The sequence below is a fragment of the Bison bison genome, unplaced genomic scaffold (genome assembly GCF_000754665.1).
Source record: "Bison bison bison isolate TAMUID 2011002044 unplaced genomic scaffold, Bison_UMD1.0 scf7180017864365, whole genome shotgun sequence".
NCBI lineage: Eukaryota > Metazoa > Chordata > Mammalia > Artiodactyla > Bovidae > Bison > Bison bison.
Window position 1 is genome coordinate 2,127,991 of NW_011494937.1, and position 27,218 is coordinate 2,155,208.

Consider the following 27,218-nt stretch of genomic DNA (forward strand, 5'->3'; position numbering starts at 1 on the left):
GGGACTTTGCCCTGGCCGCTACCGTTGGGCTGCGAACAACATAAATAGAGTGACGCATGAAGGCACATCACACACAGACACACGCTCCCCTGCGCGGACACGCCAGCTCGCTCCTGAGAGCCGGTGGCGCTCCCGGCGGAAGATGCGGGGTGGGGTTCTCCTCCAGGGCGCCAGGTTGGTGAGGGCATGAGGCCTCTATTTGGTCTCTCAAGTGTTTCTCTTTTTTTTTTTTCCGCAGTCCTCTTTCGAAGTGGTGGGAGGGAGGAAGGGGGATGTCCGACGGGTGGTTTGTTATTTCTCAGGGAACAGGTTTCAGGTACCAAAACTTGCCATTTAACTATACAAGCAGCTGCGCTCTGAACTGTCACACTCTGAAGACTTTCTCCTATGGCAGCAAAGATGCACCAGCTTACTCCCTGTGCTCCCCCAAAACACACACGTGCCTCCCCTGGGTGGGCTCCTGGGGTAGGATCAGCTGACCCAACCAAGGACCATGGGCCCACCAGCGCGTGCCCCGTGTCATGGCCTCGGGGGGAAGCCAGGGCATGTGCCTGAGGACAGTGGATGCTAGCCTATCTGCTACAGAGCAGCCCAAGAGGAAATCCCATTGCTGGCAGCCCCAGTTCCCCCAGAAGCTGGGACCAGCTACCAAAGCCACAATTTGTCCATTACTCCCTCTTGTGCCTTAAACTTGAGTTTCCTCCTCCAGGCCCCACGTGTGGCCTTGTGTTCATCAGCCTCTGGGGTTCAGGGCATGACGGCCCCACAGAGAGGGGCAGAGGTCCCTGGCTCCTGGCAGACACAGCTTCCCTGGACTTTGTACCTCCTGCTGCTCCAGGCAGTGCTCACTATGACCACCTTCAGCCTGGGCTCACGGGGGCCAGGCCAAAACTCTTCCTCCTAAACTGGCCTCTCTCCTGTGGCTCAAACCTCTGTCCTCCTAGCACCCCCAGGTTTAAAACCATGGGAGGTTCACAAGCTCCTCCTCCTGTTAGCAAACCCTGTAGAATCCAGCCCTACTCTGTCTCCAGCTCTGTCATCCTTCGATCCTGACTGATGTCTCCTGGACTATGAACATGAGACTCCAAGGGGCCTCCCCTCTGCAGAGAGTGCTCTTCAGCTCAGCACCTGTCACTGAACCAGGCACCTCACCCAGGCTGTCCAGTCCTCCAACCACCTCTAAGGTAGTGGTTCTTGTTCCTGCCTGCCCCCCAGGGGTACTGACGGTATCTGGAGACATTCTGGTTGACACAACTTGAGGGTGTGGAGGCTGAGGATGCTGCCTGACGCCCACCCTATGGACCCCCAGGACCAAGGCCCAGTGGTCCACAGGCTGATGGTCCCGAACCCTTAGGAGAAGGGAAGCGCCACTCTCCCCCGTTCACAACAGAGGAAACTGAGGCTCCTCATGGTTAAACGTTCTAGCCACGCTGCAATGGGAAAGGCCTGAAGTTCATGGCCACATCTGTCTGATTCCATGGACCCAGAGACTTATCAACCCTCTTCCCAAATCCAAAGGAGTTCAGACACCCCAGTGCCCCAAAACCTTCCATAGCTACAATGACATCTGACATAAAACATTGTCTCCCCGGTCAGGCTGTTGGTTCCAAGCAAGAGCATGCCACCAGCTCTGCAGGGTGAGGCTGACACAGAAGTGGCAACTGCATTCCCTCATTTCCACAGCCTATCTGGTTCCTATCTTGCTCTTCCATCAGGACAGGAAGTAGAATGGTCCCAACCCATCACAGCCTTACTCCTCTCCAGGCTGTCCTGAGCTTGGGCTCCGGGGGCGGCCGGGACATGGCAGCTTTCTGGGCAGCTGCTGCTCCCACAGGGTGGCCTCTGCTTCCCCAAGAGCCTGTCTCCCCCGAGGAGGATCTGAATCACTAATCTCATCTGATAAAACAAATCCTAGCCCGATACGGCCAGACATGGAAAGCTGCTGATTTACAACATTCAGATTCTAGAAGCAAGTCCCAACCAGGCTAGGCTGTCTCCGCTCTGGTTGGGGTACGAGTTGAAGTTTTAAAAAATCTCAAGATCTTGGGACTTTGTGGTGCCTTAAGACCTTGTGAGTTAAGAGCTTAGAAGTAAACTAGAAGCTGGGATAGCACCTCCCTTTCATCTGACAGATGAAGATGCGGGCCTGGCCACTCTGCAACTGGAGAGCGAGGCCGAACTGGAACCAGGCTTTGTGCCTCTCAGAGCCATGGCCTCCCATCAGTCCCTGGATCTTCTCTATCATGCTCACTTGGCGGTCTCTTCTCTATGCCAGAAATACAGCTAACTGGGCACCCTCTTTCTGCCCTTGGCGTGTCTTATAATCAGCAGTTCCCAACCTTTTTGGCACCAGGATTGGATTCGTGGGAGACAAATTGTCCACGGACTTGGGGGAGAAGGGGATGGTTTCGGGATGATTCAAGTGCATTACATGTATTGTGCACTTTATTTCTAACCTAATGCCACTGCTGATCTGACAGGAGGTACTGGTTCATAGCCCAGAGGCTGGGGATCCCTGCCCTAAGTGGATCTCCACTTGGCCTTGGTCTTTACTGATCTGATTTTCTCAGTCAGGGACTTATACTGGGGTCTCAGAGGTACCTGGGAACCATTCTGCACACTGTAAAATTTGGTATGCATGTAATGTTCTGCAAAGATGGTTCATAACTTCAGATTCTCAGGAAGTTATAATTTACTCCTCTAGTCTCTACATCAGTGGTTCTCGAAGTGGGTCCCCTGACCAGAAGCAGCAGCGTCACCTGGGAACCTAGGGAGAAATGCAGATTCTACACCCCACACCAGAGCTGCTGAGTCAAACTTAGATGAGGCCCAGTCACGTGTGTGTCACATCCAAGTCACTCTCACACACTCTGTGACTAAGAACTACCTCTCTGGGGTGGCTGTGGTGCAAGCACAGTCCAGTACCCCCACCCTCTGCCACCAGGTCAGCTGCAGAGCCCAGGGCCTCTGGCTCCTCCTCCACTCCACAGTGCCATCTCTAGTCTCCTCTCAGAAACCAGACCTCAAGGAGCAGGCTCACTGCAGACTTCCACCCCAGACCCAACTCTCGGGCACAACAGGCCACAGAGGAAACCTATAGAGACTGCTCTCCAGCCAAACTAGACTTTCTCTTTAACCAGAGGGGCTGTTTGCTCCCCTGTCAATAAATAGCTTTTTGTCAATGGTCTACTCAGAGCAAGCACCTGCCTTGAGAAGAGAACTTTGGAGGCCAAGGAGCCCTTGATCTTTTCTTTGTTTGCCATGCCACACAGCTTGCAGGATCTTAGTTCCTTGACCAGGTACTGAACCCAGGCCTTTGGCCATGAAAGCGCGGAGTCATAACCACTGGATGGCCATGGACTTCCTGAGCCCTTGATCTTGAGTGCTCAAGTCAAGGGGCTGTCAGGATGCCCAGGGATGGACTGATCCACACCCTTGAGGGTCCTGTGGGTTAGCTTTGGTTCTCTGGGCTAAGTCGGTTCCCCAGGTGGGTCATATTTCAATTGAAACCCCAGATGCCCCCATAGCTGAGAAGCAGGAACAGCAAGATTCCTAGCCTCTCTGATCCAGATTCCAGAATCCACGACCCCTGGGGCTGGGATACAGGCTGGCAGCTCCCATAGACTCCACTGGCATCTCTGAAGGAAGCACAGAAGCTGTTGCAAATCGTGTCCACTTTTCCCTCAATGCCCCTACAAGTGGACAGAGCTTGTCCAGAGAGGTGGGCAAAACTCTGCATATACCAAGGAGCTGCAGAGCCAGCAAAAGAAACCCTCGCAGGGCAGAGGGGAAAAAAAGATGAGAAAAGCAGAAAAGGGGAGAAGAGCAGGAGGGAGGGAAGAAGACTGGCCTCTGCCCTGGACAGCAAGAACAAGGGGGCCGAGCTGCAGCCCTGTCCCACATCGAGCCGCCAGCACTACGCAAGCGCCCTGCGGCAGCATCAGGCTGAGCAGCTGAGGGCCGCCCCCTCCCGGGGCGGCTTCTGGCACGGGGTTCCGGATGCCTTTCCCTGCCAGGGCACTTTGAGTGTCCACCACACCTGACCTCTCACGGTGCAGTTCCAGGCTGGACCAACTGGGAGGCAAGCAGCTGGGCCTTCTTATAGCATGCTGCTGGAGTTCCAGAACATTCCCGGAGGTCTAGAGATCACCATGCCCCAACCTGGAATGGTCTCCCAGGAACTACACAAGGACCACTGTCCCACTGAAGGGTCACGGTTGGCTCATTGCCATCGGGAATAGTTCTCTGCTCAGTGGATCTGTGTCTCTGCTCTAGGGCTCGCTGATGGAGAAGGACAGTGAGCCTCAGAGCTCCATGGGGAGCCATCTCTCACCCAGGCTGAGGAGCAGAAAGACTATTCCAGAACCGTGACTGACCTGAGAGCCCCTCATTAAGAGTCCCGCCAACAGGAGTCTCGTGACACAGCCTGTGGAAGGAAGCCTGCCCTCTCCCAAGGGCTTCTCACTGGGGATGAGGAAGGTGCCCCCGAGCACACTGAATCTGGAGACGTCACGACCAACACAGCTGGACAGAGGGCGCTGTCTCTGGCATCAAGTGGGTGGGGGCCAGGCATGCTGCTGAGCACCCAGAGCGCACAGGACATTCCCACACCACAGAGAACGAACAGTCCCAGGTGTCAGCAGTGGGAATCCTTGGTCTAGAACCTATCAAATCCTTGCACCCCTGAGGTTTAAGAGGGGTGTCAGGAGCTAAGGGGTCTGGGCCCGGATTGGACAGATCATTGGTTCACCCCTGCTACGGGGAAAGACCAGAGGAGGGTAAAGAGCCCAAGCAAGGCGGGCCCAGCCACTGCCCCGTCCTGTCTGGACCGGGATGAAGAGGCCCCGGGCGGACATATGGAGCCCTGCTCCCAGATCCAGAAGACTGAGGTGTTCGGTAGTCCCAGCTCTTGGCTGCTCCAGCCCCAGGTGGGCTCCCGGCTTTGGGGCCCTCTCCCCGTGAGCCCTGAGACAGACAGACAGACGCAAAGATGAGCTGTAGCGGGGCTCGTGGGGTCCTCTGGACTCACCTGTCCGGTGGCCTGGCCCGAGCCATCCGAGCACACAAACTGCACAAACTCCTTCAGCGAGTCCTGCCCGTGGTGGTGGTGGTAGCGGATGGTCGGGTGCGTGAAGTACGGGCTCGACTGCTGGATGATGGATGTGGAGGGGAAGTGCAGCGCTGACGCCGTGGCCCGGGGGCTCCCTGCGTGCACGCAGCAGGAAGGAAAGGGCATCGTCAGGGCCTAGAAGGCCGTGGCGAGGGACACTGAAGACGAGGAGACCTGCAGGTCAGAGCCCTTTGGGTCCAGAGAACGGGGCAGGAGCAGGGCAGGGACCAGGGTAGGGAGAGTGAGGCGCTGACTGCTAGTGTAAAACTGTGTAAGATGGCGCCAAAAACACTCAGTAAAATCAAAGTAAATAATATTTGCATGTGATATTTTAAAAAGTTGAATTGGCAAAACTAGGGATGGCCCAGAGACCAGCTGCTTCTCTTTATAAATAAAGTTTGATTGGAATCAGGGCCAGAGTTAGGGTGAGGTGAGACGTGTGTGCGTGCTGAGTCGCTCAGCTGTGTCTGAATCTTTGCAACCCCATGGACTGTAACCCACCAGGCTCCTCTGTCCATGGGATTCTCCAGGCAAGAATACTGGAGTGGGTTGCCAAGTCCTCCTCCTCAGGATCTTCCCAACTCAGGGACTGAACCCACATCTCTTACGTCCTGCATTGGCAGGTGGGTTCTTTACCGCTAGCGCCACCTGGGAAGCCCCGTGAGGTGAGGCAGGGGTATGCAATTACAAGGTCAGTCCTTTTATTTAAAATACTGATATTCTCTCATCATGTATCTTTTGCAATTGTTTAATTTTTAGAACATTGCATTTAATATTATTTATAAACTTTGGTGACTGAAATTTCAGGTGCTTCCTGACATTCTGCGCCAAGGTCAGTGCCTCACACACCCCTCCCTGGCACAGGGCCTGGGCGGGAGCCTTGGGGAGCAGGCAGACCATTCGGTGGGGCTCCGGACAGACACCCGGCCCCGTGCCAGTGCGAGAGGGGGCTCCACAGGGCACACACACGTCCTGCATGAGGCTGGGTGTGCACCTCGCTGCAGGTCCCCAGGTCACATTCTTCTGTGCTCGGGCCCCATGGCTCGTACACACTGCCTCGGACGCACGGCTCCCACCCCGGAGCAGGCCCCAGTCCTTCCCCAGCCAAGTCCTCCCTATCCTGTCTGTTTCCAATCAGCTCGCTCTTGCTCTCGGTTTCATTAGGGGCCTAAAGAAACTTGGCTTCTCTCTGGAGTTCATAAAAGCTGAGTGAAGCGGGGCCTGCCGCCCTCCCCTGCCTGTGCGGAGGGCCTGGGCTCCCCACCCCCACCCCACAGCCACCACGCCCTGCCCCTCTGCTGGCTCCCAGCCAGGAGGCCCTGAGGAGGAAGCCAGGAGGGTAACCCTCCATGTTCTCCGTGTCCTACGCAAGGGCCCGGGAGGTGGCGGGCAGACACAGGGCAGTGTTCAGAAAGAGTCCAGACCTCTCTTAAGAGGGAAGAGGCTCCCACAGTTCCCCACCTGGTTCCATCCCCTGCAGAACCGGGCGGCACCCTCCCCTCAAGCTCTCTCTCTGCCAGACTGGAGCAGAGAGTCCCCCCACGCCCCCCGCCCCCGGCAGGCAGCCGCCGGCTCCTTTCCTTTCCCCTTGGCCTAGTCCTTCACTTCTGGAAAAGAGCGGGGAGGCCTCGAGCAGGGAGCTTGGGCCCTTGTGAGGGTCCCTTGGAGTAACCTGGGCTGGTGCCAGGGAAAACAGACCCTGGGCACTTTGGGGCACTGAGAGAGAGGAACTGGAAGGAGGGCAGACACAGAAGCCTGTGCTCTCCCATCCACAGCTGGCGGGAGGCAAGGAGAGCTGGGAGGAGTGGGCCCAAGGCCTCAGGACAGGCCTGTGCCACACAGCACACAAATGTGCACATGGCACGTGAGCACACACAGCACATACATGTGCACATGTCGCGTGTGCACGCACAGCACACATGTGCACACACGGCACACACGTGCACACAGCAGACACGCGTGCACACAGCACACATGCACAGCACACACGTGTGCACACGTCCACACAAACACACGAACACATATACATCGAATGTGTGCACATAGCATCCTCACACAAACATAAGCAGACACACATCCTCACATGCATACACAGCGCACAAGCAGGTGTGCACCCTGGCACATGGGGTGTGAGAGGCAAGTGGGAGAGTGTGGGGGAACACAGTGAGAAGGCCCAAAGGCCAGCCTGCTGCTGTGGAGGGAGGGCCCGTCCCCACGCCCACCCAATGCCACACCACGGCCAGTTCAGAGAGCTGGGTTCCCTGGCCAGCTACCCCTCAGGCAGGGCTCCTCTGCCACCCCCACTGCCCCCCTCCGGGCCCTCCATTTCTCACCTGGTCTGACTCCAGCAAGCACAGGCAGCGGGTGGTGAGTGAAAGCCATGCGCGGGGAGCTGCCCTGAGAGGAGAGGGCACTGCAGAAGTCCAGCTTTCCTGACTTCTTTAGAGAAGCCGGGCCTGAGGGGAGGAATCAGCAACACGGGGCAGGTTTAGCTGGGCCAGGAAGGGAGCGGGGGAGGCGGGAAGCCAGCAGCTCACTCCTTCTCTCCTCAGCCCCCTCCTGGCTGCCCCCTTCCCTTCAGGGCTCCCCAGCCTCCTCTGCCTGATCGAGGCCCTGTTTCTCAGGCCCTGCGTGCAGACCATCCGCTGCTGACAGGTGAGGGAAATCAGCCCCTTTGGTGCGCTGGGCAGGGCGTGAGCAAGCGGGGCCATCTTGCCCCCCAACAAACAGATTGTGAGCTCCAAGATGCACAGAATCAAAGCGCGGAGGCAGGACCAGAGGGCAGGGAAGGTGTGCGGGAGGAGCCCTGGAGAGCAGCTTCAGAGTCAGGGACCAGGAACTTCCCTGGGGGTCCAGTGACTAAGACTCTGTGCTTCCACTGGGGAAACTAAGATCTCAGCCAAAGGAAAAAAAAGAAAAGAGTGAGGAGGCCCCTGAGGAGGGGCAGGCTGGGGTCTACTCCAGGGGGTCCTAAGCTACAGGTCCCATTCTGCCAGGAAGAAGCCAGGACTCCTTACTGGAAGGGAAAGCACAGCCATGGGCCCTTCGGACCACTGTGGAGAAATAAAATCCGACAAGGGAGCAGGGAGGAAGCTGGAGGGCCTGGGTGGGAGCTGGGGGAGAAGGAGCCAGGAAAGGATGCCCTTGGTCAGGCACCCAGAGGTCGGACTGTCAGGGTGGGTCATTCCTGGGCTTTGTTCTTCTCCCAGGACCGGAGAGGGAGGTGGCATTTGCCAAGAGACAGGGACACAGAGAGCGCCCCATTTGAGCTCACCTCTAACAGCCTGATGATGCCAACCAAGATCATGTCTGCGCCCAGTGGGCTCGACATCCAACACGCTAAGACAAAGCAGGGCCCCCAGGCCAGGGCCCCCAGGGAAACCAGTCTCCTGTCCTGGAAGGACAAGGTGTGGTCGGGGCAGGTGTCCAGAGCTGCCATCTTTGGAACACGAATCGAATCAGTTTGGGTGGGGTGTGTGTATTGGGGGTGGGTGGGGGGTGCTGCAGAAGAGAGAAATAAGAGCTGTCTTAACCACAGAGGGAAGAGGCGGGGGAAGGGCGCACTCCTAGCCGCCAGCAGAGGTGTTATCTGGCAGCAGCTGTGTGCCACCTGATAGCTGGCACGATGCTGGGGGGGGGGGGCGGGGAGCGCCCCCACCAGCTGTGCACAGCTGTCCCCCTGGCCGCACAGCACCTCCCCAGCTGTTCCCAGTCCTGCAGCTGGGCTGCTTAATTGGCGATTTGTCCCAGAACAGGGAAACAACGCAGTGTTGGTGGGAGGAGGGGGTGAGTATGGAAGAAAAGAGGGGAAAAGCAAGGGAGCCGGAGGTGCCACAGGAGGACGTGGGGCCATGCGTGGAGGGACTGCTGGCGGGAGCGGAAATGGCAGGCTCGGCAGCAGACAGCCAGGAAAGGAGGGAGCCGGAGCTGGGGAGGGGAGGCTCCCGGGAGCCAGGTCTGGGTGGAGCGACCCGGGGGCCCACGCCTCAGGAGCCAGCAGTGGACACGGCCCTCTAGGCACACCAGTCCCTGAGGAAAGACTGCACTTCAGCTGGGGATTCTTCAGGGCCTCTCCACCCCTTGTCTCTGCCCCTCCAGAGGCTCCCCCAGGGCCACATCTGTGCCCTGCCGGCTCAGGTCCCTGCTGGCCACAAGGGCGCCCGGAGAGGGGCCCCCAGAGCAAGGTCGGCAGGGGCGGGGCTCAGCCCGGGGCCTGGAGCTGAGGCCTCCTCCTCCCAGGGTGCAGAGAGCGAAGGCCAGAGGCTGCAGCCAGGGCAGCAGGGGAGAGGATGCTCCTCCTGGCCCTTCGGTCTCGCCTTCCCCCCAGCCCTGGCCCCTGCCCATCTGCTTGGCCCTTCCTGGCCTGGCAACATCTGGAAGATACCAAGGAAAAGACTATCAGGTCGGCACTCATCTTCCTGCACCACACAGCAAGGCCTCCATCCCCAGGCCTAACCACAACGGACACATCCCATACAGAGGTCTGCGCTAGCTGGCCCCAAGACCCCTGTACCCGGAAGCTACACATAGGCTGCACCAACAACGTGTCAGGCAGAAGCATTCTGCAGGCAGCCTCCTGACACACACCTGTGCACCACACACACACAAACACACACATACCCCTCCCTCTCTCCCTCTACTCCACTTGGGCTCTCCAGGCGTGCCCACACCACCTGTCAAAACAGGAGAGCCCCCCTGGTGAGCCCCTCCTCTCACCAGGAAGGGGCTGGTGAAAGGATCGAGAGGCCTGACAACAGTTCTGCTCACTTGCTTCTAGGCTCTGCTCCTCTCTGTGAAGCTGGGCCCCTCCTTAGACCAGGGGTTCTCAACTCAGGAAGATTCTGCCCCCACCAGGACACAGCCATGTCCAGAGACCTTTCTGGCCATCACACCTAGTAAGGAGGTTTGCTACTGGCATCTAGTGGGCAGAGGCCAGGGCTGCCGCTCCAACACTCCACAGGGCACAAGATGGCCCCACCACAGACAATGCTGGAATGTTCAAGAACGCCCAGTCTGAGAAACTACCTTAAACCATGAAGATGGTAGAGTGGGGGCAACCTCCCTGAAGAAAAACCAAGAGGAGGAGGAGGATGAGGAGGCTCTGAAGGGGAAGCCATGCCCGCCTTGCAGGGCACCAGAGGCTCAGGGCCAGGGCTTTCCTTCCACAACACCGGTGGGCCCTACTGCCCACGCGTGACAACCTGCCCGCTCGCCTCTGCTCTCCAGGCCTGTGCCCGCTGGAAGAGCGGGCTGGGGGAGGACAGGCGGTGCCACTGGCAGCAGGAAGCACCACGGGAGGCTCGCCAGGGAAACTGAGGGGGAGACGAGGCTGCACGCCGCCTGCGCTCCAGGTCGGGCCTCGCGGCGGCGCCCATACCTGCATCCACATCGTTGGGCCAACCGCTGGACTGGCTGCTGCCAGCTGCCGGGGAGCGGCCTGTGCCAGGATAGAAGACGTCGTCGACAGGGCTCTCCATCTCACTGTCATCGATGGACTTAGGGCGCTTGGTGGTGCTGGGGAAGGAGGACAGGGGTCAGGTGGGCCTCAGGCGAGTGGCCAGACTGGGACCCGGACCCAGGAAGCCTGCACTGATGGCCTCTGTGTGGTGAGTGGGCGCCCGCTGTCAGCAGCATCTCAGAGCACTTGCTGTGTGCCCTCCACCCAGGTCAGACTGACAGCCCCTTCTCAGCCCACAGGACCATCCGCCGTCATCTACCCAGCTACCCAAGCGCAAGAAGCGGGCCAAGCCCTCAGCTGCCTCCTCAGCCGCCTTCTACTTCCCATCAGCTCCCACGGCCAGAGGAGGTGAGTGAGGCGCTGGCCAGGGGCAAAACACCAGGGGGTGACGCAAAACTCAGTCATTGTGATACTGTGTTATTTTATATTAAAATACGATTAACTACAGAAATATCATAACATTTTAATGTAATATTCTAACATATCAAAATGAATACTTGAACCTCACAATGAACCAAAATGCTCATTTTTTTTTAAAGGGACAGGATCGCACCCTGTCCTGCATGACTGGCCCTGACCAGGGTCCACTGTGCCTACCTCCCAAATGGCTCTCAACTCCACTCCTTCCTCTCAGGCCGATCCCCCACCTGACTCAGGCCTTCCAGCCTGAGTGGGAGAGCCTTGAACTGACTGTCCTGCCCACGAACACTGCTTCTAGAAGTCTTTCTAGAACACACATCCCCAGCATCTGTTGCTTGACCCCTCTGGCCTGTGAAGCCCACTGTGGGATAATCCTGCCGGCCTGCCCAGCCTCAGTTGGGATGGAGGGTGCTCTCTGCCTGGAGCGCCCACCCCAGGCCTGTACCAGCCCCCCTTTGTCTGGGTTCAAAGGTCACACCCCCCAGAGAGAGGCCTTCCCCAGTCCCCACAGGGAGCACCTTCCTGGCAGAGCCATGGCCTCGCTTGAGCTTGTGTCCCTGAGGCCAGTGCAAAGCTCAGGGGGTGGGCAGCAGAGCAGGCCCTGGCTCTGGAGCCAATGCCCTCAACAGGGGGTGGTGTGCTGAAGCATGCTGCCCAGAGCACCTGAGGCATCTCGGGGGCTGAGGGGAGGCTGGGGCGTGGGACTCACCTGGTGGAGGGAGGGGAGGTGATGGACCGCCGCCCCAGGGCCACCTGGTTGATATTGTAGTAGCTGGGACTCTCCAGGTCTGCCAGCGAGAAGTTGGGCCCTGATGCTGTTGCAACAGGAGCTGGTAAGAAGGGAGAGTGGGATGAGGTCTGGAAAGCATGGGCAGCTGTTTCATTGCCGGGAGCAGCTCCCTGGAAGCCCTGGGGTGAGTTCACTGTGAAGGCTGCTGAGGAAACCTCCGCCTGGCTGAAGCTTGTTGGGAAGATTCCTTGGTTATGATTTTTTTTTTCCTCCAAAGCAGTGGAGGTCAGAGGTGGGGCTCTCCACTCTGGCTCTCCAATGCCTCCATCCCACCCAGCCCGGTGCCAATGAGGCCAAGAGTGTCCCAGGAAGTCTGCCTGCCCATCCCCACCTGAGACCCCATCAATGGCAGGGCTCCATGGGGTCCAAGTCCCACCTCCTCACCCCCATCCCTGCGGACCCTGGCCCAGAAGAAGGAAGGACTCACTCTGTGATACTCTCACCAGCTCCGTCACATTCCAGACCCCGGAAGTCACAAAACAGTCCTGGAAACTTAAATGCCCTGAGGAGGGAAAAGGGCAGGTGAGCAAGTCAAGGCACGGCCAGGAGGGGCTGTCTGCCTATCTCTCCCGATCCCTCCCCACCCTCAGCTTGTTCCATCCCATGACCCGTGTTCCAGCCCCAGGCTGGCCTTCAGGGGTCCTCAGATCTCCATGGATGTGAAGTATGCCCCCATGAGTGCCCTCCCCCATGGAACAGCAGCCTCTGTTCAGTCAAGGGACAGCTGAGTGAAGGGGTTGGCAGGGGCAGGCCCACCCTGGCCCGGGAGGGCAGAGAAGGGTACAGGTTGGGGGATGTGGTGGACACAGCAGGCCAGGGAGGCTGGGTTCAGGCAGGAGGGCAGGGGGCACTGACCGTTGGGCAGTGGTTTGATGTCCGCATCTCCTTGCTGGTTTGAACTATCTGATTGTCCGGATTCTGCAGGAGACAGAAAGGGTGGGGATGGGTCAAGACCAAGTGCCCTACGCTCACCAGGCAAGCAGCTGCCCTCCAGCCCTATGGACACCTTCTCTCCCCCTCCCTTCCTGAGCAGCCCAGGGAGGCCAGGAGAAAAAGAATAGCTGCTGCTGTGGTGAGGCCACCCTGCAGACTGCAGGGTGCTGGGCAGCATCTCTGGCCCCCTCCCACTAGATGCCAGTAGCACCCCAGTTGTGACAACCAAAAACCAGTTTCCAAACACTGCCTGAAGTGCCCTGGGGGTGAGCAGCCCATGAGTGAACAGCCCTGGCCGAGAGTCAGGGCAAGAAGGCGCCCAGGAGAGAAGCCCTGACTGTCCCTTTGCACAGCTGGGTTGGACCCAAGGGGTCCCCCGTTTTCTACCCCACTCAAGCTCCAGAGGGAGCAGCCCTTTCCCTCCCTTCATTAATTAGAGCCAATGCTGCCTGCCTGCGCCACCCCCACCTCACCTTTATGCATACAGGCAGTGCCTGGCAACACGGAGGGGGGAGATCTGCCTTGATGCTGTCGCCCGCTCTGTGCCAGCCTGTCTGGGCTGTCTCATGCCCCAGTGCCACAGCTGCTCGGAGGGAGCCCTGAGACAAGGGCCCATTGTGCGGTGGGAGCTCACAGAGGACTGGGGGCAGGGTGGAGTGTGTGTGTGAATATTTTGCTGAGCTTGGGAAAGCCCCCCGCCCCTGCCCCCCAGGTCCTCGAAGCTTTGTGTGCCAGGGGCACAACGGGGACCTCCAGAATGCTTGCCTGGGCACGACAGCTGGCGAGAGGGTGGCGGAGGGGGGCCAGGGCAGGTTGTGGGGCAGGAGAAAGGCAGGCATTCAGCAAAGGATCAGCTGCTCACGGGGGGACCACATGGGGTGGCCTCGGAAAACTGGGCCCATTGGCCAGGGCTTCGCTCCACTCTTTGGAGCAACCCTGCCTCCCGGGTCTCACCCGCCACCCCACAACCGGCCCGCTCGCCACGGAGGCCATCCTCTACCAACCTTGCGGTCAAACCGCTCACATTGGGGAGTGAATAGCAAGGAGGTTCCTGAAGAGTGATGTGGGCCCAAGAAATAGAAGTGGGGGGATCCTGCAGCCACTTGGGAAAGAAGGAAGAGCTCCAGGTGTTGGGGCCTTCTCAGAGCTAAGGCCCTATGATGCCTCAGCCAAGTTCCTGGCCTCTTGCATCCATGTGGCCAGTGGGAAAAAGACAGGCTGCCCCCAGGATGGTTTCAGGCCCCATTTCCCCCATCCTTTATCTTGTTTCACTTAATTTTTTTTTTTTTATGCATTTATTTTGCTGTGTTGGGTCTTGGTTGCGGCACGTGGAACCTTTGTTGCAGCATATGAAGTTAAGTTTCCTGGCATCATGTGGGATCTTAGTTCCCCAGCCGGGGATCCAACCCGCATCCCCTGCATTAGAAGGCGGACTCAACCACTGGACCATCAGGGAAGTACCTTTTTAGCCAGCCTCTACTTTTTAAAAATTCCAAATGATAATAATGAATCCTGTCACAAATCAAGAAAATGGAAGTTTATAAGCTAACAGGACCCCTCACACCCTTGTGTTTGGGGCGTGTCCTTCCATAACTTCCTTTGCACCCACCCTAGCAGTGTTTTCAGGGATGGCAAATTCCATCCCAGGCCACTTCTTTGTCGTGGTGGCACTCTGCTCTGGAGAGAGCCCGTGGGACTTCCTCCCACGCCCCAGGGAAGGGCAGCCTCTCTCTGCATGTGAATTTTCTTGTTGCTCTCTTCTCAGCCTGTTTCTGACTCTCTGGGTCTGATTCAAGCCCCAGCTGGTCCAGGAGGGAGCAGGCAAGGGGCTGAGGCAGTAGGTGGCCCACCTTAGGGCCTCCATGGACCAGTGCCCCGAGCCTAATGTCTCTCAGGGCCGTCCTTTCCCAGATTCACAGCTCAGAAAGCACAGCTGCAAGACCCGCGTGTGGAGCCCAGGGAGGGGCACACGGTCAAGGCTTTGCTGCAAAGGCTTTGCCCTACTTGTCCCAGGACCAACTCGGTCCGCACAGAGCCCTCCAGGCCAGGGACAGTGGAGTAGGGGGGATGGTAGGAGGCCATCCAATTAAGAGTGGTCTCAGCCCTTCAAACGTGGCCAGGTGGAGACAGAAAGCCACGCGCATGCGCACACCCGGCCCGGGGACAGAAAGACGAGAGAACCCGACAAAGAGATGGAGGTGGGCCAGCGATAGAGGCAGAGACAAATGGGGCTCCAGGAGAGCGCGACAGACAGGAAATCCTTCTGAACCAGGACGCTGCCCTGAAACGTTACTGCTGTTATTACCATTAGCGCCGTGTAAGGGAGCAGGCAGGAGCGGGGACCGGCGCGCGAGGCCCGCTGCCACGCGCCTGCAGGCGGTGCTCCGGGCGCTGCTGGCAGCCATCTTAGCCCTTGGCAGCCATCTTACGGCTGGCGGCCCCGCCGGCGCCCCGCACTGCCGCCCGCCCCCGGAGAGCGCGGCCCGGCTCCGGGACAAAAGGCAGAGACGCTGGAAACCTGGACCCGGGCTCGAGGGCAGGGGCGCTGGCCCGGCCAGCGGGGCAGCTGGGGCTGGGGCTCCGCTGTCCTGCTCAGGCGGCCCCCCTACGCCTCCTGGCCCGTGCAGAGCGAAAAGGGCCGAGAGGCAAGAGGCTGCGGCCCGCCCGTGAGCCACGCAGTGTTGCTGAGGCCCCTCCTCAGGCCAGACCCAGACCCAGAGCCTCAGTTATTTTACCGCGTAGACCCCTGCCCCCATGAGGTGACAGGGGCCTCCGAGGACAGTAAGGGGAGAGACGGGGGCAGGCCCTTGTCCACTCAGTCAGCTTGGAGGTACACCGTGGGCACACGGGGGTTGGGGAGGGGCACTGGGCCGGTGGTGGACAGGCTCCTGGGGAGGGCGAGGAGATGCCCCCCAACCCAGAGGCAAGAGCCCACCAGGCCAGCTTCCTGTAGCCATGGGCACTCTGGGGAGCTGTGCCCTGGGGCTCGGGCCTGCTCTGGACAGCCCCTAGGGACCAGGAGCTCGACCCCAGGCTGGCACCCCAAGGAGCATGACACCCCAGTGCCTGACCCCCTTCCCTGTCGAGGCTCCCTGGGGAAGGGAGGGAGTAACCCCAGGCCTTGGGACACAGAAAGGCAGGCCCCTTTATGACACCCCTCCCCAGGCCCCGCCTCATGGTTGCTTGGCTTTTATCTCACAGAATGGGGCTTATCAGAGCCACCAGCTGAACAAACACACAAATCCACGGTTAGTGAGAGAAAACCCTCTGCCTGAACTCTTTATCTCCTGTTCGCAGGCCCCGAGCACTGCCCCCTGCCAACAGCACAGGAGGAGCCCTGACTGCTGCGCCATGAGGGCGCCTCCCCTGGCCACCCCCCTTCTCCCCTCGCCCCAACCCAGCGCGTGGTGGCTGTCCCCTGGCAGTCCCTACGAGGCGGGCGTGCATGAGTAAGCTCCTGCCACACGGGAGCCCCCCTCCAGTGTCTGCTTTCTCACTGGGGACAATGGGCCAGCTGGTGGCCTGTGGGCCGGTGGACGGGCAGAGAAAATGTTGGCTGGCACCAGGCGGGCAGGTGCCCGGCTCCATCCTTTATCCTCTCCCGCCCGGCCCACGCCCCCGAGGCTGTCACTCGGCTTCCCCAGCCTTCCAGGGCCACGTCCCCTGGCAACATTTCCGGCCTTGGCTTTCTCTCCAGCCTGGTAGACCGAAGCAGTAGGGACCCTAACCACCCACTCCCAGCTTGGGGCCACCCTGACTGAACCCCAGCCCCCCAGGCCTACAACTCTCTTCAGGGACAAAGGCTGCCTTGACTTTCTGGAGAGACTGGAGAGGGGATGGAGGGGCCAGAAGCACCACAAGCTCCGTTCAGTCCTGAGGTGACATGTTCCCGCATCCTGGTGCCCAGGGCCAGACAGTGCCTCCTGGGCTCTAAGCTTCTTTCCACTCAGCCATCACACACAGCTTCCTCAAAACCAAGTCCAGCCACTGTGTCTGAGGATGGCTGCCTGGGCGTGCAGGCGTCAGGCCTCTGCCTGGTCCAGGCTTAGGGGATGAAGAGAATTTTGGAGGCTGCCGCTTGTCCTTGAAGCCACCAGGGTGGCGAGGGGTGTGTTCAGGCTGGCTCACGTTGCATGTGTGTGAGCGCAGGCTCTGCTTCCTGTCTTCCCCTAGGGACCGGGGTACTCATGCAGTCCACACCCTGGGGCAGAAGGCAGGACTGCGTGGGGGTAGGTGACGAATCTGGGCTCTTCCTAGGTGTGGGACCAAGTGGGTTCTGCAGAGCTAGGCTCTGAAATGGGATTGGTGCTCAGGTCCCAGGCTGCTCTGCCTTCATCCCCTCACGGCTTCAGTCACCCCCAACCCCCGGTCGGCGCTTGTAGCCTGGAGGCCTCGTGCAGCACCCCGACCTAGGCCAGGCTCAGCCAGAGGTTGGCAGCATGGGACCCTCTCTTCCTCAGGGTTCTTCTGTGTCTCCTGGAACAGCCCTAAGCCCTGAAATACCATTCTTCTCACCCGCAGCTCTGTTCATCCTCTACCTCTGCTTAGTTATTAAAGCCCTCGACTTCCTTTCTTCAGCTCCTCGCCTTTCCCTCTGGAATCCTATTTCTGGTCTCATTTTGCTCTGTCTTGGCTCCATGCCCCTCTCTCTGTCCTTCCTTCTCCTTCGCTTTCCCTCTCTTTGGGCCCCTTTCCTCTCCCCGTCCTGCCTGTTTGCACAAGTGTGTGCGTGTGCACACGTGTGTGCTTCGGAGAGGCCTCTGCCTCTTCATCAGAGCTGTAAGAGGGGAAGCTCCAGCAGCCAGAAGGAGCCCAGAATCACACATAAACTCCAACTGACAGCATGTTTTTAATATATATACTCCCAGCCATAGACAGGGAGATATTTATGGCTCCCACTAGGTGAGGGAGGGATTCCTGCTCACTGCAGCACACGCTCCGCCTCGGCGCCCGCCCCAAACAACTTCTCTCCGAGAAACAGGCCACATGTAATTCACCGGTTGGCTGCCCCCACGCACATCACAGACTGAGTGCATTTTTTGGGGGGGCTGAGAGGGGCATGCAGGCACAACCGCACTGACACATGCGTACCCAGGCACATGTATGTACTAGGGCGCACATTTGCTCTACATCCAGACACACACACACACACACACCCAGAGATGCCACCAACCACTTGATGCTGTCCAGCAGGGATGGGGTGAGTTGGTGTATTAAGAGCGGTGGTCAGGACGCTCACTGCTAAGAGGAACCTCCTTTGGCTTTATCCAGACCACTGGCCTTTGAGGGTGGGCAGGGAGAGGCCAGCCCTCTGGGCATGCCTGCCCTTCCCCTCCCCCAGCTCTTCCCAGGCCTGAGGTTGGAGAAGCAGGCAAGAGTATGCTCTGTTCTGGGGGTGCCATCTCAAGGACCAATTCTGGAGCTGATCCCTTGCCCTGCCCAGTGTGGCACACCTCCTCCCCCCGCCCTCCTGCACGCACGCACGCATGCACACACACACACACACACACACACGCGCACACACACACACACACACCCTCTCTTTGCAACTGAGGAGCATCCAGGGCAGGAGAAACCCAATCTCAAGGGGAGCCGAGGCCTGGCCTGCAGCAATCAGAGCTGGAGAATGTAACTATTGTGTCTCCTGAAACCCAAGTCCGAGAATCTGAGACACCCTGAGGAGGGGAGAAGCAGATGGATGGGGGGCTAGGGGAACGGGTCACAGAGGGGTTCTCCCTGTCTCTGCAAACAGAAGACTTGAGACCGAGGAAGTCCTTGGGAATGCAGGGCAGCCAGAGGACAGAGGAGGCTGGGCTCGACCAGGCCGGGCCCGGGAGCTTTTCAATCTTCCCCCCATTTCCCTCCACCACCTCCATGAGCCAGCGTGTATGCTCACAGGACCTGGGGCCCTCCTGGGGTTTCCTCTCCTCTGTCATCCTAGACCCCACATGGTTGGAGAAAAAAGCCTGAGCAGGAAGCACAGCTCTGCAGCTGTGGGTGGGGGTGTGGGCAGGGGCAAGGCAGGGAGACATGTCCCTACCCCCTGCCCCATCACCCTGCTCTCTTCTCTCATTTCCCCTTCCCTCATGGAGCCAAAGGGGCTCAAGCTTTTGACTCGGGTCACCTGTTGAGGGGAGGAAGAGACAAGAGACAAGAAAGAGAAAGAGACCAAGTTACAGCCTCGACACACACGTGGTCTAGATCCGCCCCAGCTGCCCCTGGGGCCTAGGTTCAAGGAAGGCCATTGGGGGTGGGGGTGGGGACAGCAGGTCAGGCCACAGGGATCTGGCAGGCCGGGACCAGTAGACTCAAAACGGAACACTCGGCTCTCATCTCTGACCCCGATGGCACTGCTTTTCCCCCTCAACCCACCCTGCCTCCACAGCTGCTATCGGGGGTCCCCTAGGGAGCAAGGGCCGAGTCTGGCTACAGCAGGGCTCATGGCCTGGCAGGGGAACTGGGGGAAGGGAGGAGAAGGCAAGTCCAGGGGCTTATGTGGTGCCCAGAGGAGTAGCAGAGTGGATCTGAAGGCTGGGCTCAGGCAGGCGGCTCCAAGCCTGTGAGGCTGCTCCCTGGCGTGAGCTGCACAGAGTTCTCTGACCTGCACCTGCCAGGGGAAACTGTCAGCTCTGCGCCCAGCCCAGGGAGAGCTAGAGATCGGGCCTGGGCACTGGAGCATGGGGGACCTGGGTGCCCAGCTGCTCCTCCCCCAGGCATGACAGAGAATGTGCAGCAAAGGAGAGAGGAGGGACACCCCAGTGCAGAGCGAAGCACCCAGTAGGTTGATGGAGGGAATGAAAGTGAGACAGCCCCTACCGCAAAGGGAGAGACCTGGGGTGAGACAAAGGCAGGCAGGAGCCCTTGGTCCCAGGCCTGCCTCTGCCTCCACCCTGAGCCCTCCACCTCAGGCCACCCTGAGGGCACCCCACTCCCATCCAGGGAGGTATCCTTCTGCAGGACAGAGGGGAAAGGGGGGCACACCAAGGGCAAGGGGAAATGGAGGGAGGAGGAGGGCAGCCCACCAGGTGGAGCGGGGCTCCCCCGAATTCACATCCATGCTCTGGAACCTACGGGCCCAGTGGTCCTGGCCAAGTTCTGAACTGTCTCCTCATCTGTAAAATGGAGATGCCGCCTGCCCCCTGGTTTTCCTGCCTGAGGAATAAGTGAGAAAATGGGTACGAGGTGCTCGGTCCGGGGCCTGGCTCACAGTAGGTGTTCCCTGAACGTCAGCTGTCTTTCCAGTGCGATCACCGATTCCCTTCACCTCCCTCAGCTAAAACTCTACTCTGTCTGGGCTCAGCTCAAATGCCAACTTGGTGGGGACGCTGTGGCTAACCCACAGCTCCCCTCCCACTGGAGTTGGTACTCTTTATGATACATTGCGTGCACTCGACATGATGGTTCTTGGTATCTCACCCTAGAGACCACTGGCCAGTGAGCAGAGGAGCTCCCTCAAGACTTGGCCCATTACCCTCTGCAAAGAGGGGCAGGGAGCCTTCTTGGGAAATAAAGGGCAGAGCAGAATGTCTTCTACGCGTACATCTCTCCCCGAATACAATGGCCACAGTCCCAGGGCAGATACCACATTGGAAACAGTCAGGGAGAGGCAGGGCCAGGGATTGCCAGGAGACGGCAAGGCTAACAGGGAGGCAGAGAGAGACTTGTGCCCCAGGATGCTGAGGATGCTGAGCGCAAAGCCCTGCCCACACTAGCTGGGCGCTGGGTATACGGGGAGCTGAGGACACCGGGGCACAGGCGTGGCCACACAAGCGGCCGGGTGCCTCTCCTGGCAGCACAGGCTGGTGCCACGACTCAGCCGGCAGCAGGAGCCAACATTTCTGAGAGGGCCTGGGGCCAGGCGTCATGTGATGCTGGGGGCCCAGAAAAGTGGCCCCCCGGCCCTGAGGCTTCTCCTCCCTCGCCAACCTGATGGATAAAAACTGATAGTGGAGAATGCCCTCCACACCAAGAGAAGGCAGGGCCGCGGCAGAGGGGCCGTGTCCAGGTCAGGGGCCCGCAGAGCGGCTCCCCCGCCCCGGCCACTCTATTTCCAGTGCTGCCCTTTCTGGCCCTTCGAGCTGCCCCGGCCCGGCCCGGCCAGACAGCCACCCCCACCCCCAGCTGCTCTTAGGACTATTAATAGTGTCCCTACCTCCCAGGGCCAGGCGTCACCTTCTCCCCCAACCCCCCAATACACTTGCCCTTGGTCTAATTATTTGTAAAGGGACAGAGTACTCTGGCTGCTAATGCCAACTAGGGATGAGAAAGGGGAGGCAAAGGCTCTGGAGGTCACCTGAGGGACATTTCTGAGACAAGCAGGAATGTAAGGGAAGGAGGCAGTGGAGCCAAGAGCAAGAAACAGACAAAAAGACAAAATTAAAACTAACAGACAGAGAGGGAGGGACCAAGACAGAAAATCAGTCAAAGCCAAGTAGTTCAAAGAAAGAAGTCTGCTATAGAAAGAATCAGAGGGGATTCTCTGGCAATCCAGTGGTTAAGACTCTGTGCTTCCACTTCAGGGGGCACAGGTTCAATCCCTGGTTGGGGAACTAAGATTCTGCATGAAATGTGGCCCCCTCCCCCCAAAAAAATCAGAGAAATAGAAGGTTAGAGAAGAGGCAGGGAAAAGAGGGAAAAGCAGAGAGAGAAAGAGGAAGCAAAGGAGGAAATGATACATTAAAAAACAAAAACAAAAGGGGAGAACATTTTCCTAGAATTACTCAGGAGTGGCTTCATGAACACAACAGCCTGGTCTGCACTAGCTACCGGCATCTGTCTTAGGGTGCTGGACAAAGTGAGGGGCTGGGGAGACTCCAGGCCCAGAAGCCCTACCCACCCACCCTCACAATGTTCTGGGTAAAGGAGGAGATGAAGAGAAGGAATACCTGACCAGGAAAAGAAAATGGGAAGATCAACTCCCCAGGACTAGGAAACCCACTTTCAGACCTGGGCAGGGGAGGCCTCCGCACTTGGAGCCTCTTCGAGTGTTGGAGAGGCAGCTGGGTAGGCCAGAGGATGGTGGAAATCGGGGAGCATCAGTGCCCCTGGCCTCCCTGCCTTCCGTGTTCCCTATCTCTCTAACTGTGAGCAGAATCCTGTCCCGCCCTGCCTCCCACTGCCCCTTTCATTGGGAGAATCCATCCGGGGACCTTGGGGGCCTGGAGAAGAGCCCACCTACTTCTGTTCTCCTCTGGGAAGCAGAAGCAGACAGAGGCCACCTGTTTCCCACCCTCAGGTTCTCTAGCTTCCTCAGCCTCCTAAGAGCACCCAGTACCCAGGCTGGCAACCCTGGAGGATGCTCCTCTTGCAGGGGCTTGCCTTGTGTGGGGGAGTCAGACTTGGACTCTGATTTTGGACAGCATGAGAGACCTAAGAAACTGACCACCGGGTCTTCCAGGTTAGGGATTTCTGACTTGGAGTGCCCCACCAGACCATCAGGCCCTTGAGTCCAAGGTCTCTCAGTGTTTTGCTCATTACACTCTCCCCCACACCTGAAAGTGTAATTTGAGTGGAAGACTCAAAGAAACCCTCTAATCGTTCCAACTACATAGACCGTCTGGGTTTTCCAGGTGGCTCAGCGTAAGGAACCCGCCTGCTAGTGCAGGATACGTGGGTTCAATCCCTGGGTTGGGAAGATCCCTGGAGGAGGGGTTGGCCAGCCACGCCAGAATGCTTGCCTGGAGAATCCCATGGACAGAGGAGCACACGGACCATCCAGGAGACAACTAGCTGGCCCCTCGCCTCTCCTGAGAGCACATCTTTCCTGAAGACCCAAACCTCGACACACATACCCAAGGAACTGATTGAGAACACCTAAAACAGCTAATACTCCTGTAAAACCCAACTGGGTCTGGATGCAGGGCTGGACACACTGGCCTCCATGCCCGAGTTCTGGACTGACCACAGGAAGGAACAAGAGTTTCCCTGAGAAGGGAAGGGCAGAGGAGTGCTCTCACAGGCCTCCCCACCCTGGAGGCCTTTAAAGGCAGCCACCGTCCAGAGCTGCCCAGGCAAAACATGAGGAATTTGTGAATTTGCCAACCTCCAACTCGGAGCCCTGAGGTCCCAGGCAGGGTTGAATGGATGGGCAGGTGGGTGACCTCCCTGAAGGCTGAGACCTCTCTGGCTGCTGGAAGGAGCCCTGGGCTTGGAATCAGGAGCCTGGGGTCCAAATTCTAGACCTGCTGTTATTAGGCCCCCAGTGTGTCTCCTGGGCCTCCTCTCCTCTGTGCAACACTATCCCAGGCTTGCCTCAGAGGGCACGGGGAGACGTGGGCAGGAATTTTTACAGTGAAGGAAGCGGGAAGGTTTTATGCACTATAGAGCGCCAAGCACACGTAGGGAGCTACTGATGGGGTAAAGGGGCCAGCTTCTGGGACTATATTTTAGGGACGGCGGGGATACTAAAGAACAGCGGAGGGGCATTTTCTGCACCGAGTATGGAGGCTGGTGTGAGAGGCAGCTCCCCAGACTCAGGGCTGGGACAATTCAAGCCGCTAAGGGGACAAAATGATACCGATCCTACAAGCTTGCTGCTGCTGCTACTAAGTCACTTCAGTCGTGTCCGACTCTGTGCGACCCCATAGACGGCAGCCCACCAGGCTCCACCATCCCTAGGATTCTCCATCTAAGAACACTGGAATGGGTTGCCATTTCCTACAAGCCTGGCAGGTGCCAAATTCCCCACTCACAAGGCTCTGAAGTACCGAAAGGGACTTCCCAGGGCTTTGGGGCTCAGCGATCTGCACCCCCGGAGAGCGGTGTACTGCACTCCCCGACTCGGCAGCTAGGTGGCACAGCGAGTTAACGCTAGCTGCCCTCTGCAGGCTGCGGCCGGCGCGGAGGCGGCGGCGAACTTGCGCGCGGTCTGCCCCGGGCCGCAGGGGCCGGGGAACCCCTTGCACAACTGCAAGGTCCGAGCTGGCACCAGGAGGACGCGGCCGCACTCGGGCCCCTCGGACCCCGTGTTGTGCGGCCCGAGGCGGCAGCTCTGGTTGCGGCCGCTGCCAAGCACATCCCGTGATGAGATAGGAGGGCCGAACTTCCCGTGCTCATTGATTAGGAACAGCTTGCAGTGCGGGGGCCGGATGCAAGGGGGCCGGGGAATGGGCTAGTGAGGAGAAGCGGGAGGTGGAGGGGGGCCTACCAGGTGCACGGCTGGGAGGGGTAATCCAGTGAGCTCAGGCCCCCTCTGAGCCGCCGACGCCGCTCAGAGCCCCGGCCTGCCTCCCCCAGCGTGGGGCTGCCCTGGATGTGGGCTAGTCTGCGGCTGCGTGACCCCTGGAGTGTTCCCAACACGCCCACGACGCCCCCACCTTTTGGCAACACAGACCTGCCTCTGCGCCTGATAAACGTTTGGAGAGGAAGGTTCCTTCCTTTTTTTTTTTTTCTTTCCAGCTCTCTCAAGAAGTTAAAAATGGAGACTAAAAGTCAGAGATCAGAAACCAAAAAGAGGGATAGAAATGGAGAAAAGTCGGGAAGAAAAAAAAAAAAAAAACTCAGCACAGGCCAGCACTCTCGGCAGCGGTGGCAGCAGTCGGGCAGGCACACCCTCCTGGGCAGGCGTGGAGAAAGGCCCCTTTGTTCCGCAGGGAGGTTAGCCGAGGTGAGGCCCGCCCGCCCCCTCCCCCCTGACCCTGGGCAGCGCAGATCGCTTCTCAGGGCCCCCGTACTGGGCCCAGCTACTTCCCTGTCCCCCCAGTCCTCCTCCCAGCCAGCGCAACAGCCCAGCAGATGGGGAAGGGCTGCTCCCTACCCTCTGCCTTGCCCAAGCACCAAGGGTCACACATGTGGGGCAAGGCTGGGCTCCTCCAATGGGCCCCTGGATGACCCTGATGCCAGACATTAGCATCTTGTCCAGGCTGCTCTTTAACTGTGGGGTCCGGGGGACAGATTCTGCACACAGCCGGACCTCCACCAAGGGATGAGCAAAGGAGGTGATTCGTGCTAGAAGATGGTGCCCCAGGAGGTACAGGCTGACTGACCAGGTGCCTCTTGCCCACAGCGAGGCCCCAGGGTGTCCTGTGTGCCCATTCCAGATATGGGCGATTTCCAATGCCCTTGGGCTCTAGGAAAGGGTGGCTCCTGCAGGTCTTCCTCAAAGCAAAGGCTGGGCTCTGGTGCTGGGGTTGCCCTCAGAGGAGAGGCAGCGCCTGAAGTCACTCCATTTGATCCGCACGGAGGGGCCAGAGTGGGCTCATGAAGGGGAGCTGCCAATGGAGAGACAGCAGAGGGGTGGGGAGGGAGAGAAAGTAAAGAGCATCTCTTTGCTCCGCAGCACACCTGCCGCCCCCAGCCCCTCTAACAGCCCAAGTTGGACAGGGGACCTGAGGGGTGGCTGTCCTGTGTGTCACTCAGGGTGTGCCCACCATGGGCACCCTGACCCTGCCCACGCAGGCTCCAAGCCGCTCAGCAGGGATGCAAGCCTCAGACTTTTCAGGCAGAACTTGGCGGCTTTACACTTGGCCAAGAAGTTTCCACCCAGCAGCCCTCTCCAGCTCCCACCCCAGGCCCCCGGCAGCAGAAATCCTGGAAGGAGGGACTGGCTAGATCCTGGTGCTCCAGACAGTGCCCTGGCTTCATGCTGAGGGGGTACCTGTTCTACTGGAGGCCCCAGCCCCCCACCAACAGCAGTGGAAGGCAAGGCAGTGACAGATGGGAAGAGGAGTAAGGTGTTGCTGACCTTGCCCTCCCCAGGCGAGGAAGTGGGGGAAGGAGAGGGGAGAGGAGCAGCAGCAGCTGGAATCGCAGGGACCCTGGACTGTCCTGTATGGCACCAAATCGGCTAGAAGACGCTGCAGCTCAGATACACCATGTCCTGCCAAACCCCAGTCCTTTAATTCAATTAAGCGTGGGACAGACTTCCCAGATTTTTCTGCGTGTTCGAGAGCATGTGAAAAGCCGAATGTGTTGAATCCCGGGAGTGCGAGCGTGTGTGCCTGTATGCACACATGTGGATGTGTGAATCCTGACGGTGGAGGAGGGAGATGAGCGGATGCAAATGGTGAGGGGCAGGACAGGGGTGGGGCAGAACGGCTCAGGAAGAGTGAGTACCTACATCTTTTTAGAGAGCCAAACTCCAGACCAGGGTTCTCAACCCCCACCCCATGGACCCTTCTTGGGTGGAGCCATCCTGTGCAACAGCAGGAGGTGTCTCTGGCCTCCGCCTCCTAGGTGCCAGGAGCATCATGCTGCCTCAGCTGGAACAGCCCCAAATGCCTCCCCATGGCCAAGCGCCCCCAAGGGCAGTGGTGGAACCCACTGTTCTTGGGCATCTGTTGATAACCACAGTCTGTGTATTTACTACCAGGACTTCGCCTTACCTCTCTCCCTTGGGGCTTAAGTCCCAGAGTGCTTGGCTTCCCAAGTGTCTCGGGTCTGGTTCTTTCTCCTGAGATAGTCTCCCTATCTTACCTATCTGGCCAGAGGAGGTCTAGGGCTACTCGGGCTCAGCAATGGTTTAATAAAGCATTGGGGTGTTAGGAAGTATAGCAGTGGGGGGAGCCCATGGACAGGTAAAGTGAAAGCTCAGAGCTTTCATTCCTTAAAAGTCAGGAGCCAGAGGTCATACCCAGGACCTGAAAGAAGGCTGAGTTCTACATTGCTGGAGGTGAAGCCCACAGGAGAGATGGGGACTTGCCTGGGTGCAGACCCCTGGGAAGATGCCCTGCTCAGCCCCCAGAGGCCAGCAAAAGTCCTGCACAGCTCTAGCCATCAGACCACCCTCCTGTTTGGGGGCGCCAGAGAAGCAAGAGTTTAGGTGTCCCTAGCTAAACCCCAGCCCAGGTCAAACCCCTCCCCTGTTCCTGGGGTCACCTGTAGCTGTCCTGGTTGGGGTGGGGGGACCCAGTTCCAGCAGCCCTTCTTCCCTCTGGCCCAGGAACCCTGCCTCTCTCCCTGGCCCTCCAGGAACCCTGAACAGCCCCCTTCTGGGAGCAGAGCCAAAAAGATGGAAGAAGGATGTTTATAAGCTGCTAAAAGGGAAAAAGGAAAAAAGTGGGAGGTGGGGCAGAGAGGCCCAGGCTTCCAGGTAGTGTGGATGGGGCCTCGGCGGGGAGGGTGCGAGGCCACCCTCCCCAGGAACCCTGCGGCCCAGATGACCTTCTAACTGGTGAGATGGCGCCCCCTGCCCCTAGCTGGGCCACAACCAGGCAGGCCTAACAGCATGCACACGCAGGAGTCTCTCACCCAGAGCGCACGCATGCTGAGTTGGTTCAGCCGTGTCCAACTCTGCGCGACCCTATGAACTGAGGCCCACCAGGTTCCTCTGTCCATGGGATTCTCCAGGCAAGAATACTGGAGGGGGTTGCTCTGCCCTCTTCTAGGGGACCTTCCTGACCCAGGGATCAAACCCAGGTCTCCCGCATTGGCAGGCAGGTTCTTTACCACTAGCGCCACCTGGAAATACCCCACAGTGGGCTGCCAAATGACGGCTTCTTGACACTCTTACCCTAACCCACAGGACTCTAAGACGCTACTGCTTCTAGCTTATGCCCCACCCCCACCCC

The 27,218-nt window shown here is 58.9% G+C and overlaps 1 protein-coding gene across 3 annotated transcripts in view; it reads right to left on the reverse strand.

Annotated features, from left to right (window-relative positions):
- Positions 1-27,218, reverse strand: part of NFIX (nuclear factor I/X (CCAAT-binding transcription factor)) — a 68,780-nt gene that overhangs the window by 8,766 nt on the left and 32,796 nt on the right. For 2 of the 3 annotated variants that reach the window (XM_010855453.1, XM_010855452.1), the window contains 6 exons: positions 12,634-12,696; positions 12,206-12,280; positions 11,698-11,818; positions 10,488-10,624; positions 7,444-7,566; positions 5,030-5,205 (listed from right to left, as the gene is read on the reverse strand). In XM_010855453.1, the coding sequence (XP_010853755.1) occupies positions 5,030-5,205; positions 7,444-7,566; positions 10,488-10,624; positions 11,698-11,818; positions 12,206-12,280; positions 12,634-12,696 (695 nt within the window). The remainder of the gene's footprint in view (positions 1-5,029; positions 5,206-7,443; positions 7,567-10,487; positions 10,625-11,697; positions 11,819-12,205; positions 12,281-12,633; positions 12,697-27,218) is intronic. The other variant, XM_010855454.1, reaches the window with a different exon arrangement.